Source organism: Heptranchias perlo, chromosome 2 (assembly GCF_035084215.1).
Source record: "Heptranchias perlo isolate sHepPer1 chromosome 2, sHepPer1.hap1, whole genome shotgun sequence".
NCBI lineage: Eukaryota > Metazoa > Chordata > Chondrichthyes > Hexanchiformes > Hexanchidae > Heptranchias > Heptranchias perlo.
This window is the reverse complement of record NC_090326.1, coordinates 35118176-35140162: the sequence shown is the minus strand read 5'-3', so window position 1 is coordinate 35140162 and position 21987 is coordinate 35118176. Positions and strand designations below refer to the sequence as shown.

The 21987-nt window shown below is 42.3% G+C and overlaps 2 protein-coding genes across 4 annotated transcripts in view; one reads left to right on the top strand and one right to left on the bottom strand.

Annotated features, from left to right (window-relative positions):
- Positions 1–749: 749 nt before the first annotated feature.
- On the bottom strand, positions 750–21578 carry LOC137337160 (uncharacterized). Its single transcript, XM_068001714.1, has 7 exons — positions 21288–21578; positions 16166–16305; positions 15718–15855; positions 13482–13509; positions 13090–13140; positions 2226–2305; positions 750–1677 (listed from the first exon to the last, which is right to left on the bottom strand). The coding sequence occupies exons 1-6, from the start codon at positions 21493–21495 to the stop codon at positions 2250–2252; spliced, it is 621 nt and encodes a 206-aa protein (XP_067857815.1). The 5' UTR covers positions 21496–21578; the 3' UTR covers positions 750–1677; positions 2226–2249.
- c2h18orf21 (chromosome 2 C18orf21 homolog) overlaps positions 21382–21987 on the top strand; it is a 68562-nt gene continuing 67956 nt past the window's right edge. For all 3 annotated transcript variants that reach the window (XR_010966602.1, XR_010966603.1, XR_010966601.1), the window contains exon 1: positions 21382–21756. The gene's annotated coding sequence lies outside the window, so the exon portion shown is untranslated. The remainder of the gene's footprint in view (positions 21757–21987) is intronic.

Genomic DNA, 21987 nt, shown 5'->3' with positions numbered 1-21987 from the left:
CAAGAGCAGGTCAGAGGCTGGGTATTCTGCGACGAGTGACTCACCTAAGCCTTTCCACCATCTACAAGGCACAAGACAGGAGTGTGATGGAATACTCTCCACTTGCCTGGATGAGTGCAGCTCCAACAACACTCACGAAGCTTGACACCATCCAAGACAAAGCAGCCCATTGATTGGCACCCCATCCACTACCCTAACCTTTCACTTCCTTTACCACCAGTGCACCCTGGCTGCAGTGTGTATCATTCACAGGATGCACTGCAGCAACTTGCCAAGGCTTCTTCAACAGCACCTCCCAAACCCACAGCCTCTACCACCTAGAAGGACAAGGGCAGCAGGCACATGGGAACAACACCACCTGCATGTTCCCCTCCAAGTTACACACCACCCCGACTTGGAAATATATCACCGTTCCTTCATCGTCGCTGGGTCAAAATCCTGGAACTCCCTTCCTAACAGCACTGTGGGAGAACCTTCACCACACGGACTGCAGCGGTTCAAGAAGACAGCTCACCACCACCTTCTCAAGGGCAATTAGGGATGGGCAATAAATGCCGGCCTCGCCAGCGACGCCCACATCCCGTGAACGAATAAAAAAAAAATTGGGTTTGGGCCACTCCTACATAAAAATGACTCAAATACAAAAAAAACCACCAATAAATATTAAAATGTATTTGCAGCACGGACAAATGTCTAATTAATGGTCTTAGCTCACTTTAGATCAAACATGTCATAATATACTATATGTATTAAAGTAAACATATACACTTTATTAGAAATATTTACCACACAGCTTAAGCATTAGTTACATATAAATATATAAAAGCATAAGCTGATCACAAAGATCACATTTACACCAGAGCTGCAAATTGTTCTTGGATACTTTGAACCCTAGACTGACAAGAAATATACAAAGTTCCATTAATATTTAAACAGCTGGAGCTTTTTGTGCGTGCACCTAGGTCTTCCAGCATCCATTGTGGAAGGGACAAAATAGTTTAATGTTTTTCAGGGATATCTCTTTGCACAAAGGAAAGCTCCAGAAGTTTATGACCTCTTGAGGTATATTAAATGCTTTGTTTACTGGATTTTTGGCTGGGAACACCAAGAGGATAACTTTTTATTAATGCCATTAAAGGGGTATTAAGGTGGTCCCACGCTTCTTCGTAAAAATGTAGTAATTAAGCAATCTATTAAAAGTATCCAAGATCATATTGCCATGGATGATACAAAAAGAATGGAAACAACATGGCTTTGTGGCTGCGGAGGGTCCCATCAATATGTAGTTTGGTTTTCTGATTTTTCCAAGGTATCTTTGTCCTTACAGACCACTTTGAGCCATGGTTTGGGCACTCTGGGACTAACTCACAAGGAGAAGTAATTTTCAAGTATGGTTTTAGCCCATTCTTGTGGCACTGAGCAGTCAGTTTATCCTTTGGTGCATTATGCCAATTGAAATGGCTTTTGCAATTTTGGCTCCTATGCACAGACACAGATGTGGACACCATCTTCTTCTGAAGAGCGTTCAGTTGTCTTTTTTCTTGTCAGTGTAAAACGAGCTTGTTAAAAGGTTCAACTGAATTCTGACTCCCAAAAGGCACACATCAAAATGCTTTATTAAACTTGATCCACATGCATAAAGTGCAGTTTGGAATCTTTGTGCTCCTTTTCTTATATCTGAAATTACAGTGAATAAAATCAGATCGTGAGCATCTAGCTGATTGAAGAGAACAATTTTACTTTCTGAGTAATGAAGGTGGTAATGGAAATCTCCCCTTTTTTGGTTTCTCACACCTTTCACAAGGTTGCTTACCCCAAGTAAAAAGGCTTTTCCTGACACTCTTATCTGATGATAAAGAAAACTTAGCTCTTTGATGGTTTTGATCATCACTCTGTTACAATGAAACATTATTTTAACTGAGCGACTTAAGCATAGTCAAAACTACATTCTGATGCACTTGATCTTTTCTAATATTAACAAACTCATTCTTCACCCTGGTAAGAACCTCTGGATGTGCTCCAAACATCTGAGTGAAGAACATTGTAGGATTTCAAAATACCATACCAGTGAACATTAATATTAAAATAATTAGCACTGCAATTTGCATTAAACCATAATCATGATCACACAGGATAAAAACTCAAGATGTTTTTATTCATGCATCTTTTTGTTGCTGTTCCAAGATTTCAGAAAATAAAGGAAATAAATGTCATATACTACTTACCCTGGGATAGCATCGTGGAATAAATTAACATCCAACGATTATAACTGCCAGCACAACTATCAGCAGGATGCTATATAAACCTTGAAAGACACATTAAAAAGTTATGTTATATCTATTATCAAAATTAGACAAAATATGCCAACATATTCTTCTCTAAATTGATATAATCTTGATGAAATGATATACTACAGACATACATGGTACATTAGATTAACTGTTTACTGGGGTCCCAAATAGCAATGCAATTAGATCTTGTGACACTCTTAGATCCACTTTTCATGAAGTGGTTATTTATGTGAATCTATTGGCTAATGTAAACTTTTTAATTCTCTGGCTGAACCCTTTGATCCCTTCTCACCTACAAAACAATTCTCCACTTCAAAAGTATGATCACTGTGAGAAGCTCTCTGTGATGTTTCAATGGGAATGCAAGAATACTCAAAGTAAATGGATATGTGGAGACATTGGCTATTTGAGCAATTCCCTTTGTATATCCTCCAACTGTATACCTAACACATGTAAGAACTATCAAAGTACAATTGTGCCCAAATACTGTATTAGCAAATGCAAAACTTAAATCCAAATTACAACCAAAAACGCTGTTCACAAAGTTTCTATTTCAGTTTGGTTATAAAATTCTTTATAAGAACTGTATGGAAACCATTTTTTAAAAAAATGAAACTTTTAGTATTTTTTAGATGCAGTGATAGATCTGCAGAAAGTAGTTTCTGACTACAAGGCTATCATTTGTGAAGTGACAAGGAGCGTAGATTATCCTAATCTTCAAAACAAGTAAGCCAGAAGGAATTAGTGGGTTTCACTCTCTGAAGTATGTCCAAACATATACAAACAGAAAACTAAGCTATCATCTCACTACTGATGATGGAGATTGAGAGTTACATGCCTGTAATATGGGAATAGGCTAACTACAATGACACAATGGGTTGAATCCTTAAAAGCTATTCCTTATTCTGAAATGTTTCTACAAATCCCTATATTACAATGGGTTCCAGGTTCAATGTGTTCTTTGCATCCTCACGTAATGGCATGAATGGCATTATTTCATCATGTTGTCCGCTGCCACAAGGAGTGGGGACCATGTTAGCAACTGGTCGATGTTGAAATTATTTATGAAAATGGATATAAAATGTGTAAAGTACTAAAAGATTTCCCATAATGTTGCTCATAGTCAGTCACTGCTTATGGTGTTACAAGGGAGGAGGGATACAGATGTCCACCAAAAAAAATTTTAGGAATAAATTCGTAAGAAATTTTCACATTTTATAGAAATGTAGAAAATGTGCGACAGTAAAAGTCTGAAAACTGGCCCACAAATGTTGAAATATTGAACAGAAAACAGGCCCAAAATGAAATAGGGTTGGATTGCACAAGCATAGGCCTCAGGGTTAGAGATCACATGTGTGTGCTATCAATTGGAGCATGCACACACAATAGATCCTAAAGTCGATTGTATGGGATTAAGTTACTAAACATTTGGAGAAACACAAATTAATCAAGGCAAGTCAGCACAGATTTCTAAACGAAAGGTTGTGCTTGACCAACCGTATAGAATTCTTTAAAGAAATAGAGGATAAAGGAAATCATAGAATCATAGAAAGGTTACAGCATGGAAGGAGGCCATTCGGCCCATCGAGTCCACGCCGGCTCTATGCAAGAGCAATCCAGCTAGTCCCACTCCCCCGCCCTATCCCCGTAACCCTGATTTTTTTTTCCTTTCAAGTACTTATACAGTTCCCTTTTGAAGGCCATGATTGAATCTGCCTCCACCACCCCCTCAGGCAGTGCATTCCAGATCCTAACCACTCGCCGTATAAAAAAGTTTTTCCTCATGTCACCTTTGGTTCTTTTACCAATCACCTTAAATCTATGCCCTCTGGTTCTTGACCCTTCCGCCAATGGGAACAGTTTCTCTCTATCTACTCTGTCCAGACCTTTCATAATTTTGAATACCTCTATCAATTCTCTTCGCAACCATCTCTGTTCAAAGGAGAACCACCCCAGCTTCTCCAGTCTATCCACGTAACTAAAGTCCCTCATCCCTGGAATCATTCTAGTAAATCTCTTCTGCACCCTCTCTAATGCCTTCACATCTTTCCTAAAGTGCGGTGCCCAGAACTGGACACAATACTCCAGTTGTGGCCGAACCAGTGTTTTATAAAGGTTCATCATGACTTCCATACTTTTGTACTCTATGCCTCTATTTATATATGTAAGGAATCTTACAACACCAGGTTATAGTCCAACTGTTTTATTTGAAAATCACATTTGTCAACCCCAGTCCATCACCGGCATCTCCACATCATAGCTTCTATTTATATAGCCCTGGGTGCTTTTTTAACCGCTTTCTCAAATTGTCCTGCCACCTTCAACGATTTGTGCACATATACCCCCAGATCTCTCTGTTCCTGTACCCCTTTTAGAGTTGTGCCCTCTAGTTTATATTGCTTCGCCTCGTTCTTCCTACCAAAATGTATCATTTCGCATTTTTCTGGGTTAAATTTCATCTGCCACGTGTCCACCCATGCCACCAGCCTATCTATATCCTCTTGACGTCTATCAGTATCCTCCTCACTGTTTAATACCCTTCCAAGTTTTGTGTCATCTGCAAATTTTGAAATTGTGCCCTCTACACCCAAGTCCAAATCATTAATATATATCATGAAAAGCAGTGGTCCCAGTACTGACCCCTGGGGAACACCACTGTACACCTTTCTCCAGTCCGAGAAACAACCCTTCACCACTACTCCTCTGTTTCCTATCACTTAGCCAATTCTGTATCCGTGTTGCTACTGCTCCCTTTATTCCATGGGCCGCAATCTTGATAAGCCTACCATGCGGCACTTTATCAAACGTCTTTTGAAAATCTATGTACACATCAACTGCATTGCTCTCATCTACCCTCTCTGTCATCTTATCAAAAAACTCTTAACGGGTTAGTTAAACACAATTTGCCTTTAACAAATCCGTGCTGGCTTTCCCTAATCAATCCACACTCGTCCAAGTGACTGCCAACTCTGTCCTGGATTATTGTTTCTAAAAGTTTCCCCACCACTGAGGTTAAACTGAGTGGCCTATATATAGTTGTTGGGTTTATCCTTACACGCTTTTTTCAACAAGGGTGTAACATTTGCAATTCTCCAGTCCTCTGGCACCACCCCCGTAGCTATGGATGTTTGGAAGATTATGGCCAGTACCTCCGCAATTTCCACCCTTCCTTCCCTTAGCAACCTAGGATGCATCCCATCTGGACCAGGTGACTTATCTACTTTAAGTACAGCTAGCCTTTCTAGTACCTCTTCTTTATCAATTTTTAGTTCATCCAGTATCTTAACTATATCTTCCTTTACTGAGACGCTGGCAGCATCATCTTCTTTGGTAAAGACAGATGCAAAGTACTCATTTAGTACCTCTGCCTCCATGAGTAGATCTCCTTTATGGTCTCTAATCGGCCCCACTTTTCCTCTGACTACCTGTTTACATGCCTGTAGAAGACTTTTGGATTCCCTTTTCTGTTGGCCGCCAGTGTATTCTCATACTCTTTCTTTGCCCCTCTTATTTCCTTTTTCATTTCCCCTTTGAACGTTCTATATTCTGTTTGGTTCTCACTTGTGTTAACAACCTGACATCTGTCATACGCCCCTTTTTTTCCGCTTCATCTTACTCACTATCTCTTTTGTCATCCAGGGAGCTCTGGCTTTAGTTGCCCTACCTTTCTGCCTCGTGGGAATGTGTTTAGACTGTACCCGAACCATCACCTCTTTATAGGCTACCCACTGTTCAATTACAGTTTTGCCTGCCAATCTATGATTCCAATTTACCCAGGCCAGATCTGTTCTCATCCCATTGAAATTGGCCCTCCTCCAATTGAGTATTTTTATTTTAGAGTGGTCCATGTCCTTTTCCATAGCTATTCTAAACCGTATAATATTATGATCGCTGCTCCTCAAATGCACCCCCACTATCACTTGTTCTACTTGGCCCGCCTCATTCCCTAGAACCAAGTCCAGCAATGCCTCCTTCCTCGTTGGGCCGGAAACGTACTGGTTAAGAAAGTTATCCTGAACACATTTCAAAAATTTCACCCCCTCTTTGCCCCTTATATTATTGTTATCCCAGTCTATATTAGGATATTTGAAATCCTAAAATACAGTGGTTTAAGTGGATTTTCAGAAAGCACTTGTTAAAGTACCACATAAGAGACTTATGGTAAAGATAGTGCCAGATGCAGTGAAGGGGAAGGTGGGAACATAGATGGAGAGATGATTAGGAGGCAGAAAGCCATGGGTACGAGTAAAGAGAAATTTCTCAGATTGGAAAGGTGATTGGTGTTCCAGTGGTCTGTGTTGGGGCCCCTGTTATTTACATAATCTAGATTTAGGAATGGAGGGAACAAACCAAAATTTGCTGACACCAAATTGGTGAGTATGGCAAATTGTGACAAGACTGTGAAAGACTGGTAGGATAGGCAGAGAGGTGACAGATGCAGTTCAATGTACAGAAATGTGAAGTAATACATTTTGGAAGTAAAAATAGAGAAAATTAATAAGTGCACCCTAAATGGTAAGATTTTAAATGGAGTAGAGGAGCAGAGGGACCTTGACGTGCAGAACGCAGATCAGTAGAGGTGGTAACAGAAGTAGATAAAGCTATAAAAAGGGCAAATTGAACCCTTGGTTTTACATCTTAAGGCTTAGAATACAAAAGCAAGGAGGTAACACCACAAAGATGTTTTATGAATACATTAAGAGCAAGAGGATAACTAAGGAAAGAGTAGGGCCTACGGAAAATGGTAGCGGTTGTTGGACGCCAATCATCTTAGCCCCAGGACATTGGGGATGTTCGCTCGATTGCACAGTGTTCAGTTCCATTCGCAACCCCTCAGATAACGAAGCAGTCCCTTCCCGCATGCAGCAAGACCTGGACAACATCCAGGCTTGGGCTGATAAGTGGCAAGTAACATTGGCACCAGATAAGTGCCAGGCAATGACCATCTCCAACAAGAGAGAGTCTAACCACCACCCCATGACATTCAACGGCATTACCATCGCCGAATCCCCCACAATCAACATCCTGGGGTCACCACTGACCAGAAACTTAACTGGACCAGCCACAAAAATACTGTGGCTACAAGAGCAGGTCAGAGACTGGGTATTCTGTGGTGAGTGACTCACCTACTGGCTCCCCAAAGCCTTTCCACCATCTACAAGGTACAAGTCAGGAGTGTGATGGAACACTCTCCACTTGCCTGGATGAGTGCAGCTCCAACAACACTCAAGAAGCTCGAAACCATCCAGGACACCCCATTTACCACCCTAAATATTCACTCCCTTCATCACCGGCGCACCGTGGCTGCAGTGTGTACCATCAACAGGATGCACTGCAGCAACTTGTCAAGGCTTCTTCGACAGCACCTCCCAAACTCGCGATTTCTACCACCAAGGACAAGGGCAGCAGGCACATGGGAACACCACCACCTGCACGTTCCCCTCCAAGCCACACTCCATCCTGACTTGGAAATATATCGCCGTTCCTTCATCGTCGCTGGGTCAAAATCCTGGAACTCCCTTCCTAACAGCACTGTGGGAGAACCTTCACCATATGGACTGTAGCGGTTCAAGAAGGCAGCTCACCACCACCTTCTCAAGGGCAATTAGGGGTGGGCAATAAATGCTGGCCTTGCCAGCAATGCCCACATCCCATGAACGAATAAAAGAAAGACCAAAAAGGTAACCTATGTGTGGAGGCGGAAGATGTTGGTATGGTCCTTATCGAATACTTTGCGACTGTCTTCACAAAAGAGAGGGATGATGCAGACATTGTAGCTAAGGAGGAGGAGTGTGAAATATTGGATGGGATAAATTTAGTGAGAGAGGAAGTATTAAGGGGATTAGCATCTTTGAAAGTAGATAAATCACCAGGGCCGGATGAAATGTATCCCAAGCTGCTAAAAGAAGCAAGGGAGGAAATAGCGGAGGCTCTGACCATAATTTTCCAATCCTCACTGGATACAGGCGTGGTGCTAGAGGATTGGACGACTGCTAACGTTGCATCATTGATTAAAAAGGAAGCGAGGGATAGACCAAGTAATTACAGGCCAGTCAGTCTAACCTTGGTGGTGGACAAATTATTGGAATCAATTCTGAGGGACAGCATAAACCGACACTTCGAAAGCCACGGAGTAATCAAGGACAGTCAGCATAGATTTGTTAAGGGAAGGTCGTGTCTAACTAACTTGATTGAATTTTTTGAGGAGATAACAAGGAGGGTCGATGAGAGGAGTGCATTTGATGTAGTCTACATGGATTTTAGCAAGGCTTTTGACAAGGTCCCACATGGCAGATTGGTCAAAAAAGTACAAGTCCACGGGATCCAAGGGAGAGTGGCAAGTTGGATCCAAAATTGGCTCAGTGGCAGGATGCAAAGGGTAATGGTCGACTGTTGCTTTTGTAACTGGAAGGCTGTTTCCAGTGGGGTTCTGCAGGGCTCAGTACTAGGTCCCTTGCTTTTTGTGATACATATTAATGAAATGGACTTAAATGTAGGGGGCATGATTAAGAAGTTTGCAGATGATACAAAAATTGGCCGAGTGGTTGATAGTGAGGAGGAAAGCTGTAAACTGCAGGAAGATATCAATGGACTGGTCAGATGGGCAGAAAAGTGGCAAATGGAATTCAACTCGGAGAAGTGTGAGGTAATGCATTTGGGGAGGGCAAACAAGGCAGGGGAATACACAATAAATGGGAGGATTATGAAAGATATACAGGAGGTGAAGGACCTTGGACTGCATGTCCACAGATCCCTGATGGTAGCAGGACAGGTAGATAAGGTGATTAAGAAGCCATGTGGAATACTTCCTTTATTAGCCGAGGCATAGAATATAACAGCAGGGAGGTAATGCTGAAACTGTATAAAACACTGGTTAGGCCACAGCTTGAGTACTGTGTACAGTTCTGGTCACCACATTACAGGAAGGATGTAATTGCACTAGAGAGGGTACAGAGATTTACGAGGATGTTGCCAGGACTGGAGAATTTTAGCTATGAGGAAAGATTAGACAGGCTGGGATTGTTCTCTTTGGAACAGAGGAGGCTGAGGGGAGATTTAATTGAGGTATGTAAAATTATGAGATACCTAGATAGAGTGGATAGGAAGGACCTATTTCCCTTAGTAGAGGTCAATAACCAGGGGGCATAGATTTGAAGTGATTAGTAAAAGGATTAGAGGGGAGCTGAGGAAAATTTTTCTCACCTAGAGGGTGGTAGGGATCTGGAACTCACTGCCTGAAAGGGTGGTAGAGGCAGAAACCCTCATCGCATTTAAAAAGTACCTGGATATGCACCTGAAGTGCCATGACCTACAAGGCTACGGACCAAGTGCTGGAAAGTGGGATTAGGCTGGGTGGCTCATTTTCGGACGGCGTGGAGATGATGGGCCAAATGGCCTCCTTCTGTGCCGTAATTTTTTTATGATTCTATACTGGCACAAGACCTTAACTAGACTACAATTAGATTATTGCATGCGCCTTTGGGGACCCCATTATAAGAAGGATATAAAAGCAATAAAAAGGTGCAGTATAGATTCACTGGGATATTAACAGGAAGGAGGGGTTTCAGTTATGGAACAAGACTTGGTAAGTTCAGTAGAGCCAAGAATCCTAATGCAAGTCTTCAAGTTTATGGAGGGTTATGATAGGGTAAACAGTGATAGATTGTTTCCAGTGGTCTGAGAGATGGTAACGAGCAAGCACAATTTTAGGATAATTACAAAAAGAATGACATGAGAAGTTAGAAAAAATGTATAAGGTTGTTAGAATGTGGAATTCTCTGTTACCAAGAACAATGCTACAGCAGCAATTAAGTATTTTTGAAAGGGAATCAGATAATTGCGTGAAAAAGAGGAGTATAACAGGAGTCTGGGATTAGACTGGGTGGCTCAAGTGGAGAAAAGACTATTGCAGATTTGATGGGCCAAATGGCCCGTTTATGTCCTGTAAAATTCTATGATTCCATGAATCCACATTATTACTAAGGGCAGAAACTCAACAGTGCAGTGGACTGTGCTAAAAGCTGACTGGTCAAAACCACCAACATCTTGTGTGACCTGATCCCACTTCATTTTCACCCTCTCCCTGACCTTCCGTATGGTTCACCATCTCATCCCCTCCATTTTCACCGATTCACTCCCAACTGACCACACACAGCCAGCATGTATTCTGCAATGCCTTCTCCTCTCTCTGGCAGCCCCATTCTATTCCTCATATTTGGGCTGCTGCTCAGTAACATTATCTGTAAGCATGGGGTGAGCTTCCATATCTGTGCTGTTGACACCCAACATTACTCATCCACCATCACCCTCAACTCCACAATTGTTACTGTGCTGTCTGATTGCCTTTATGCCTATTTCCTTGCTTCTGTAAATGATATTGTAAATACATATTGAACAGTTACTTTAGCCTGTTTGAAGTGGGGTTAGGGCTCAAGAATTTCTGCCTTTTAGGCAGACAGTGAGAAAGAGACAGAAACAAAGTGTCCATTTTATCTGAATTCCAGGAAGCAATTTATTGTATCCTGGGTTCATTCTTAGACCCGGGCTACACTAACTCAATATAGTAGAGTGTTAAAGGTGCATGGTTCAGATTGTAAGGTACACAGTCTGCTTACATAAATGGCTTTTTGTATCAGAAAACTGTATTGGAAACACCAGGAAAAGTTCAAATCATAACAGCGCTATGCAATCTACTCAATTCGAAGCTGCTGAATTCAAATTATCTGGTTATTCAAATATTTTTGCACTTTGCCATGTTATTTATATTACTTAATGCAAATCATTAACTAATTCAACATTGTTTAGTGCAATTACCTTGAATTATCAGTAATTAAGTGCACGTTTTACTTAAAGCATTTCCAAGAAAGAAAGACTCCAATATGACAGGTAAAGTTTTACTGTAATTAAGCTGGTACATGAGAATTAATGTATCTGTATTGATGTATTTGTCCTTAAAAGGCAAAATTAATCAAATTTTACATAATGTGAACAGATATTAGTATTCATTAGTACTTCCCATGTTTTGTGCTATAAAACCACTATTCTAGTGAGTCTGAATAGATATATTGCACTGAGAATTTCCCCTGCTGCGACGTTACATATGGAGGAACGGGAGTCCAGCAGTCCGCAAGGTCAATACCCTGCCACTGGACTCAATATCCACCCCCTCCACCTCTAGCATCCTGTGGCTGCACTATGTTCTACCTGTGGGATGCTGTGCAGCAACTCAGCAAGCTTACTTCAACAGCACCTCACAATCCCATGACCTCTAACAAGGAGGACAACAGAAATATCATGGGAACACTGTCAACTCCCCAGTTACACACCATCCCGACTTGGACATATAATTGCAACTCCTTAATCATCGCTGGATCAAAATCCAGGATTCCGCTATCTAACACCATTGTGGGAGCACCACTACCACGAGGCCTGCAGCCATCCACCACCTTCTCAGGACAACTTGAGATGGGCAATACAGCCGTGCCGACATTGCATACATACCATGAACAAATAATAAATTCTGGGGCAGAAATGTTCCTTACACTTTCTACACAAAGTGGAGCTCCTCAGCTAGCAGTTGTACATACAGAAAACAGCAATTGAGTTCATAGAACGATAGAGCACAGGGGGCCATTCGACACATCGTGCCTGTGCCTGCTCTTTGAAAGAGCTATCCAATTATTTCCACTCCCCTGTTCTTTCCCCATAGCCCTGCAAATATTTCCCTTTCAAGTATTTATCCAATTCCCTTTTGAAAGTTACTATTGAATCTGCTTCCACCACCCTTTCAGGCAGTGCATTCCAGATCATAACAATTCACTGTGTAAATTTTTTCCCCTCATGTCGCCTCTTTTTTTTTTGCCAATTACCTTAAATCTGTGTCCTCTGGTTACCGACCCTTCTGCCACTGGAAACAGTTTCTCCTTATTTCCTCTATCAAAACCCTTCATGATTTTGAACACCTCTATTAAATCTCCCCTTAATCTTCTAAGGAGAGCAACCCCAGTTTCTCTAGTCTCTCCACATAACTCAAGTCTTTCAACGCTGCTACCATTCCAATAAATTTCCTCTGCACCCTCTCTAAGACCTTGGCATCCTTTCTAAAGTGTGGTGCCCAGAACAGGCCACAATCTCCAGCTGAGGCCTAATCAGTGTTTTATAAAAGGTTGAGCATAACTTCCTTGTTTTTGAACTCTATACCTCTATTTATAAAGCCACGGGTGCCATATGCCTTCTTAACAGCCTTCTCAACTTGTCCTGCCACCTTCAACTGTTGCACGTACACCCCTAGGATTCTCTGTTCCCGCACCCCTTTCAAAATTGTACCATTTAGTTTATATTGCTTCTTCTCACTCTTCCTACCAAAATGTATCACTTCTCTGCCTTAAATTTCATCTGCCACATGTCTACCTATTTCACCTGTCTATGTCCTCCACATTGCCTCCTACATTTCTGAGTTTCGTGTCATCTGCAAACTTTGAAATTATGCTTCGTATACCCAAGTCCAGGTCATTAATATATATATCAAAAAGAGTAGCGGTCCTGATACTGACTGACCCCTGGGGAACACCGCTGTACACCTCCCTCCAGTCAGAAAAACAACCGCTCTCTCATTTACTCTGTTTTCTATCCCGTAACCATTTCGTATCCACACAGCCACTGCCCATTTAATCCCATGGGCTTCAATTTTCTGCAAAACTACCCTGGTAACACCATTAGAAAAGTTCCTAGTTTGTGTTCTTTTGATAAATCCAAGTGCCTTGTGCTGGGTGATGCTTCCTTTTGGTACATCACTTACCTATGTGAAGATGGGGGTGACCTTTGTTCAGTGTAGGTCTGCCTTTTACTCCTGAAACAAAGGAAGTCTTTTACTGACTTGTTAATAAATTACTTAGTTTATAACACAAAATAAAATGTAAGTTAGACAATAAATCATAGTAGGATATTTTTTACAAATTTGCACTCCCAGCACAGAGTTGTGTCTGCTGGGTGTGCATACTGGGAATTCAGATGTAGAGTTAATGGGTGGGAAACCCTGTGCGGTCCGCTGACCTATGTATAAATTCCCAATATACATTCCCAATGGGCGAAGCTCCACACCGACACCGCAAATTTGTAAAATTACCCCAATTGGCAAAGTTTGATCAGATTGACAGCGAAATTTTTAAATGATCAGAAAAGCTCACTTACCATGAAAATAAATTCTTTTTTCCCAAAACTGTGAAAGAATTAAAATCTTGTTAATAACATCAGAGTTAGAGCTCACATATTTTCAGTGTACTTTGGTAACAGTATAAAACAACTACCCCCCCCACCAATCCAAACTGTTTTTCTGAACCTCAAAAGCACTTCCTTGGATAAACTCATCATGTCCGTGACTCCAGCTAGCCTGGAGGGAGAAGAGCCTAGCAATGCACCAGGACTACTCTAACAAAATACTTCAAATGTATACCCTGGAAAGAGATGGGAGAAAATTTATGATTTAGTCGCAGTGTATATCAGGAATTTTGGTGCAGAGGTCTGCATGATTTTCTGCCCATTCATTTTAATAGTCAGAAAATCATGCAGGCTGCAGATCAGGCACGCTGACCTCCACACTTGAATTCCTAACACGTGGAGCTCTGTGCTGGGAGAGCTAAAGCATAAAATTTACCTCCATGTACAACTAACCTTCATTCCCATTAACTATCTTTCAAAACAAAAAGTTAGATCATAAAATTCCTTTAAGCTCCTTTCGTCAAGACACCCCTGATTTGAATCTTTCGACAAAAGCCTTTGGTTTCACAAATCCCACTGACCTCACCGGTCTCCCGATTCAGGGAAAGCACGTGCGAACAGCGCCGTGTCCATACACTCAGCAGCTACTCTCAGCTCCTCTCTCTCTGACCCTCCATCGTCGTCTTTCCCTCTGCTTCTGATGGTGGAACTGCTTCTTTGAAGAGTTTTGCCTTTGGGGAGCGAAGATGGATGGACGTCCCAGGTTTCTCTGCTGCTCCGTAGAGTGATGGACAGGCCTGTGAGTCCAGGCTATCGGTCAGTCCTCACCGCTCAACCAGAAAACTGCAGTTTCGCTCCTACGCATAATGTGACCTGTTGTGTTTTCCTTCCCAAATGTTCTCAATCAGTTCTAAGACTTGCCTTTGGAAGCTTCAACATACCGGCACAACCTGTCATCACATTTCCCCTTTTTTTCCCCTGTGACTGCCCTACTGGCGGTGAGTAGAACTGAGCAACGCAGTTCATTACTGAAGTTAGTCTGCTCCAAGTGAGAGTGTTTAGAAATGAAACGGGTATTTAGACTGTTTAGTGAACAGAGTTGAACGCAGGTGTGTGGGAGGGGATTTCTTAGCATTGTTTCAACTGTTTAGGTGCAGATCATAATCTCAGCTGATTCTTCAAGATTGTTGGGAAAAACTGTCACAGTACATACGACCATTTTGAAAATAGGGACATCTGCAAAAAAAGACAGCTGATGCCAGTCCCTACATTGTCTGTAATTTACAGGTTTCGCTATATTTACGAAGGATATGAGCAGTCATACCATCCCCAGCCAGCAGCACTCACTGACATAACGGCCCCTTGTGCATCCCCAATTTCTTTCGCTCCACCATTGGCAGCCGTGCATTCAGCTAAGTGTTGAAATCCCCTGCCTAAACCTGGCTGCTTCCCTCACTTCCTTTAAGACACTCCTTAAAACCTACCTCTTTGAACAAGTTTTGGTCACCTATCTTATGTGGCTCGGTGTCAACATTTGTCTATCAACGCACCTGTGAAGCGCCGTGGGACGTTTTACGACATTAAAGTCGTTATATAAATGCAAGTTTTAGTAGTAGTAGTTGAATACCTTCAACACTACGTTAAATATAGCTGCAGAATTTATTTGTAAAAATGACTTCCCCAAGCATTTTACTTTGATAATGTAGGCAGCTGTATTAAAGGCTCCAGCAGATGCAAATAGCTGCTTTCCAATCACAGCAGCATCATTTGTCAATGCATGTGAAGTATCCAGCACATAGCCAAATGTATCATAAATGTTTCATTCAGCTTCAGATAGCTGTGTTAACAAGGTAACCTGAAATCCCCAGATTGGGATATGACACAGCATCATTGCAGAAAAAGCAAGAGTTTTTTTTAAACCATCAGAGCAGCCTTTTAATAATTTTCTTTTTAAGTTAGGCATTTAGCAAGCTGTATTAATCTATACACAATCAAATATATAAATTTAAAATTATGTCATACAAAACAAAAGCTTGATTTGCAATTAATTCTGCCATTATCACTGAATTAACCATTCAGAAATACAGCATGTCACAATCATTTGAGTTAGGCAGGGAGCACCCCAAACCTGTGATATCATTGTGTTCTTTACCAATAACAGCAATTATTGTCTATTTGGTAAATACCAATACAATAAAAGTACACTTACCGTATCACCGTCAACACAAGCGACAACCAGCTGCACGTCTGAACACTCATTGAGAGACAGCTCTCTGTCTGTCACATGCACACATGGTACACGGCAATGGAGTTTTGAATCAAATGCAACCAATGCTATTGATGTATTCTGAGGAGAAAAACAGAAAGGTACTTAGCTTAAGGCAAAGTTGAGTACACAAAGTATATGTAGAATTTAAATATTAAGGCAGTGCCCACAGTCAATTGGTGAAAACTGAATAGGAAATGTTAAAGTAGCAACTTACAACAGTAAATGTTGACAAAAATAGCATGACCAAAAATCATGACAACAGGGAGTAAGATGTGGACAGCATGTGTGCACACTGTACAATATATTGAAATAATTGACAGAGCAGTTCTGCAATTAGGATACTCTGCCACATTTTATTGCTGCTTATAGATGCTGAAGAAAAACATACCTCAGGTAATTTAGTCCATTCTTCTTCACAACTCTCACTGAAGTTGAAGCACAGAGGCACACGTACAACTACCGGATCATGTAAGGATAAATCACAGCTATAGGTTTCATTGTAGTTCTCAATGATGTGACCACTGGTAACTTTAAAAGAAAATAAAAGTGTTAATATTCCAATATTTATTAACAACTTTTAATAGTATGGGGTCTACATATACCACAGAAAATAAAAACCTTGTCTGTATAAGCATCACTGTCCTAATTTTTGTTTTAATGATGCACTTGCACAGCTTTTGATAATACGGCGTCAAATTCCACCAAAAATACAATTTTCAGCCACTCAGGAAAAGTTATTCAACCAACCATTACTGGCCTAATAATTACAAGTGCATGTCGTACCTTACATAAGCCTGTCACATTTCTGTATTTTTTACTATTTAATCCTGGGAGAACTTCTGGCTAATTTATATGAAAATGTTGCAATTAAGTTAAATTCAGCTCAGTGGAGGTTAAATCCGTAACATATGGCGACTGGGGATGCAGACTAAGGTTCAACAGGTAAGGAATTAGGCCCAGCAGAAGCATCCACCCAAGTTGTTACATCTCATATAACATATGGCTGTATCTACTGACACCACTGTGGTGCAAATAAAGGAAAAGCTTACTCTTTCACCACTAGGAAGTGGGAGGATAATACTCACCCAACACTTTGCTGGAATGTATAATTGGATCAGGCTGACTACAGAGTTCAGAGAAGGAACAATGCTAACACTACCATATAAAAACTGCAACCTGGTCCTTTTAATCTCCAGGTACTTTTTCCACCTATTTTCCTTCTAATTCTTTCCTTCACTATCCCCTTTAACCTCTCTTCCATCTCTCCTAGGGTTCATCTTTTCATAACCCCCTCCCCTTCAGTTTACCATTTTAGCTGAATTTTCTTCAATAAAAAAAAACTTACATTTCTATAGAATCCATATACAGAAATCATATACAAAAACACACCAGAAAGCAGTTTACAGGGCAAACATAAACAAATGAGGGGAAAAAAGGAAAACAGAAAGGTTAAAGGGGAGGGCAAAAGCATAGTTGAAGAGAAGGTTCTTTAGGAACCTTTTACAAACAAGGTGGTAAGTGCCAATACAGAAGGATTTAAGGAGGGAGCTCCAGAGTGCAAGGACTGAAAGTGAGGCCCCCGATGGTAACAACAAAGTATTGGGGAACAAGAAGTAATCCTGTGTTGGAGCAGAGGGTGTGTTGGGGATAAATGGCTGGAAATCACTAAGGCAGGGTGAGGTGAGGCGAGGCGAGGCAATGTATGATTTCCCCTCTGCCCCGGAATCTCTCTGTGGCATGAAACAGTAAACCTGCAAAGAACGTGCGAGTGGGAGCATTTGCTTTCTCCCTATATTTATGTTTAGAGGTGCTATATAAATGCAACTTGTTAAAAGTGAGGACAAGGATCTTAAAAGATAATTTGGAGAGGCATGGGAAACCGACAGAAATTAGAAAGGACATGGCTAATCAGAATGCAAGGCTTAGTGCTGGTGAGGATGTGGGCAATTGCATTCTTAATAAGCTGTAATTTGCAGAGTGCAGAGTTAGGGAGGATGGCTATGAAAGCACAAAGAACTCACATCTCAGAGATAAAGAAGTGGATTCGAATATCAGTAGTAGTTGGGAGAGATGGGGTGGAGGCAAATAATGTTATGGAGGTGAAAGAGAGGTCTTGATAATAGAACAACCTTTGCATCCCATTTGACTCCAAGCTGAGCATTTGATTTCATATCCAAACACAGTCTACTTCCACCTACGTAACATTGCCCACCTCCATCCTTGCCTCGACCCATCTGATGTTGAAACTCTCATCCATGCCTTCGCCACCTCCAGGCTCGACTATGCCAATGCTCTCCTGGCTGGCCTCCCATCCTCCACAAACTTCAGCTCATCCAAATCTCTGCTCTCCATATCCTAACCGGCATCAGGTTCTGCTCACCAATCACCCCCCTGTGCTTGCTGACCTACATTGGCTCGCATAAAACCTCCAATTTATAATCCTTTTTTTAATTCATTCATGGGAGGTGGACGTCGCTGGCAAGGCCGGCATTTATTAATCCCTAATTGCCTTTGAGAAGGTGGTGATGAGCCGCCTTCTTGAACCGCTGCTGTCCGTGTGGTGAAAGTTCTCCCACAGTGCTGTTAGGAAGGGAGTTCCAGGATTTTGACCCAGCGACGATGAAGGAACGGCGATATATTTCCAAGTCGGGATGGTGTGTGACTTGGAGGGGAACTTGCAGGTGGTGTTGTTCCCATGAGCCTGCTGCTCCTGTCCTTCTAGGTGGTAGAGGTCACGGGTTTGGGAGGTGTTGTCAAAGAAGCCTTGGTGAGTTGCTGCAGTGCATCCTGTGGATGGTGCATACTGCAGCCACAGTGCGCCGGTGGTGAAGGGAGTGAATGTTTAGGGTGGTGGATGGGGTACCAATCAAGCGGGCTGCTTTGTCTTGGATGGTGTCGAGCTTCTTGAGTGTTGTTGGAGCTGCACTCATCCAGGCAAGTGGAGAGTATTCCATCACACTCCTGACTTGTGCCTTGTAGATGGCGGAAAGGCTTTGGGGAGTCAGGAGGTGAGTCACTCGTCGCAGAATACCCAGCCTCTGACCTGTTCTTGTAGCCACAGTATGTGTGTGCCTGGTCCAGTTAAGTTTCTGGTCAATGGTGACCCCCAGGATGTTGATGGTGGGGTATTCAGCGATGGTAATGCCGTTGACTATCAAGGGGAGGTGGTTAGACTCTCTCTTCTTGGAGATGGTCATTGCCTGGCACTTGTCTGGCGTGAATGTTACTTGCCACTTATCAGCCCAAGCCTGGATGTTGTCCAGGTCTTGCTGCATGCGGGCTCGGACTGCTTCATTATTTGAGGGGTTGCGAATCGAACTGAACACTCTGCAATCATTAGCGCACATCCCCATTTCTGACCTTATGATGAAGGGAAGGTCATTGATGAAGCAGCTGAAGATGGTTGGGCCTAGGACACTGCCCTGAGGAGCTCCTGCAGCAATGCCCTGGGGCTGAGATGATTGGCCTCCAACAACCACTACCATCTTCCTTTGTGCTAGGTATGACTCCAGCCACTGGAGAGTTTTCCCCCTGATTCCCATTGACTTCAATTTTACTAGGGCTCCTTGGTGCCACACTCGGTCAAATGCTGCCTTGATATCAAGGGCAGTCACTCTCATCTCACCTCTGGAATTCAGCTCTTTTGTCCATGTTTGGACCAAGGCTGTAATGAGGTCTGGGGCCGAGTGGTCCTGGCAGAACCCAAACTGAGCATCGGTGAGCAGGTTATTGGTGAGTAAGTGCCGCTTGATAGCACTGTCGACGACACCTTCCATCACTTTGCTGATGATCGAGAGTAGACTGATGGGGCGGTAATTGGCCGGATTGGATTTGTCCTGCTTTTTGTGGACAGGACATACCTGGGCAATTTTCCACATTGTCGGGTGGATGCCAGTGTTGTAGCTGTACTGGAACAGCTTGGCAAGAGGCGCAGCTAGTTCTGGAGCACAAGTCTTCAGCACTACAGCCGGGATGTTGTCGGGGCCCATAGCCTTTGCTGTATCCAGTGCACTCCGCCATTTCTTGATATCACGTGGAGTGAATCGAATTGGCTTTAGACTGGCTTCTGTGATGGTGGGGATATCCTCTCCCTCGTGTTCAAATCCCTTCATGGCCTTGCCCCTCCCCATCTCCGTAACCTCCTCCAGCCCTATAGCCCTGAGAACTTTGTGTTCCTCTAATTCTGGCCTCATGCATCCTCCCATCATTGGCTGCCGTGCTTTCAGCCATCTAGGTCCTAAGCTCTGGAATTTCCTCCCTCAACCTCTCCGCCTCTCCCTCGTCCTTTAAGACCTTCCTTAAAGCCTACCTTTTTAACCAAGTTTTCAGTCACCGATCCTAAGGTCTCCTTTGCTCGAAGTTAAATTTTATCTGATTACACTTCTGTGAAAAGCTGTGGAGCCGTTTTTCTACTATATAAATGCAATTTGTTGTTGTTCTAGACTTGGAGGCAATGGCTTCAGTTTAAAAAGGAGTACGTGGGGGCAGGGGGGGGTGAGGAAGAGAAACACGCCTATACCTTTATTCCCCTTAATGCAGAAAGAGATCCTGCATGATGTACCTCACAAATGTACTTTACAATAAAGATAGCTGGAACTCCAACTTATTAAAAGGAATGTATACTGTATAATAAGACCCTAGTAGCGTTATTCTCTGCTATATCTGGAGTCCACACCGTTCACCTGAGGAAGGAGGAAGCCTCCGAAAGCTTGTGGAATTTAAAATAAATTTGTTGGACTATAACTTGGTGTTGTAAAATTGTTTACAATTGTCAACCCCAGTCCATCACCGGCATCTCCACATCATATCTGGAGGAAACACGCAATGTAACTGACAAAATACACACAAGTGAAAACATTTGGTTTTAATCTCGCCACAATCTAACTCGAGTGTGTTTATAAGGCAGTTCTCAGGGTTCGCGCAATCTTTTTTCCTCCTCCTTTTCACCCCCTCCAATAGAAGTTTCTAGAAGTGAAGTTTGGTCAGGGGGATTTCCCACCTTGCAAACCAACCTTTAAGAATGGCCATGATGTGGAGATGCCGGTGATGGACTGGGGTTGACAATTGTAAACAATTTTACAACACCAAGTTATAGTCCAACAAATTTATTTTAAATTCCACAAGCTTTCGGAGGCTTCCCCCTTCCTCAGGTGAACGGTGTGGGGAAAAAAATGGCAATTAACAATCGGTATAAATTAAATACAAGTGCATCAAAACGGGTCACTAATGATCGGTTTAAATACATGTTACAAAAAGCGACCAGAAAATTATTAGACAATTAACGGCAAAGCTGGCTTAATTACGCGAGAAAACATACAATACGGGTGAGCATACACATACAGCGAAAGGACATGCGAGCTTCTACACGAGTTCTGTTTCATGTCACGGAAATAAAAATCCCTGCCTCGTTTTATAAGAAGCATGAATTCAACTTTACATTTATTTAAAACCCAACGAGCAAGGTTTGTTGGTTTGTTTATTTATTTCCACCCCACAGCTGGTATACTTACCACAACAGAACAGCATGAAAACCCACTGCCGCCACTCCATCATCCCAGCGTAAAATGACACACCGAGCTTACACGGCGGCTGCGCGCAACCGCGGGCTGTGGCCCCGCCCCCCGGAACAAAGGGAAAATGTAACAAAAAATATTTCTGCAAATTGTAACAAATTACAACTGGCCACAGGACACTTTCCCCTTCGAGGAAACACTGCATCTTCTTTCATATAAAGACAATGGGGTGAAATTCGCCGTTAACATTGGATCTCTTGCTCGGTTTCATTTTCTCTCATCCCCGCGTTGCGCGCCGTGTAACAGGAAATGAACGGTTGGAGAGGGTGTAGGTAGTTTCGAAAGCGAGCTGTGACTTTCAGCGAGTCGGGCAGGAACCTTGCTTTTTTTCCCCCACATGCTACATTACACGTTGTCTCAGAGATGATGTTCCACCATCCGCAACATTGGTTTCTGGTTCTCCAAAGTAAGTGATTTATTCTGCTTCTCCAAAGTAAGTGATTTATTCTGCTTCTCCAAAGTAAGTACTGTGGTTTAGAAAATGGCTGCGCTTTTTGTTACTCCCGGCCTCGGTGAATGCGAGTCTGATGGTGCCATTGCTGATATATCTACTTTTAGTTATGTATATTCTATGTTTTTGAGTATCTACTCTATTTTTCGATGTCCAGTAGTGTTTGACTTTTAGTTTATACTAGTC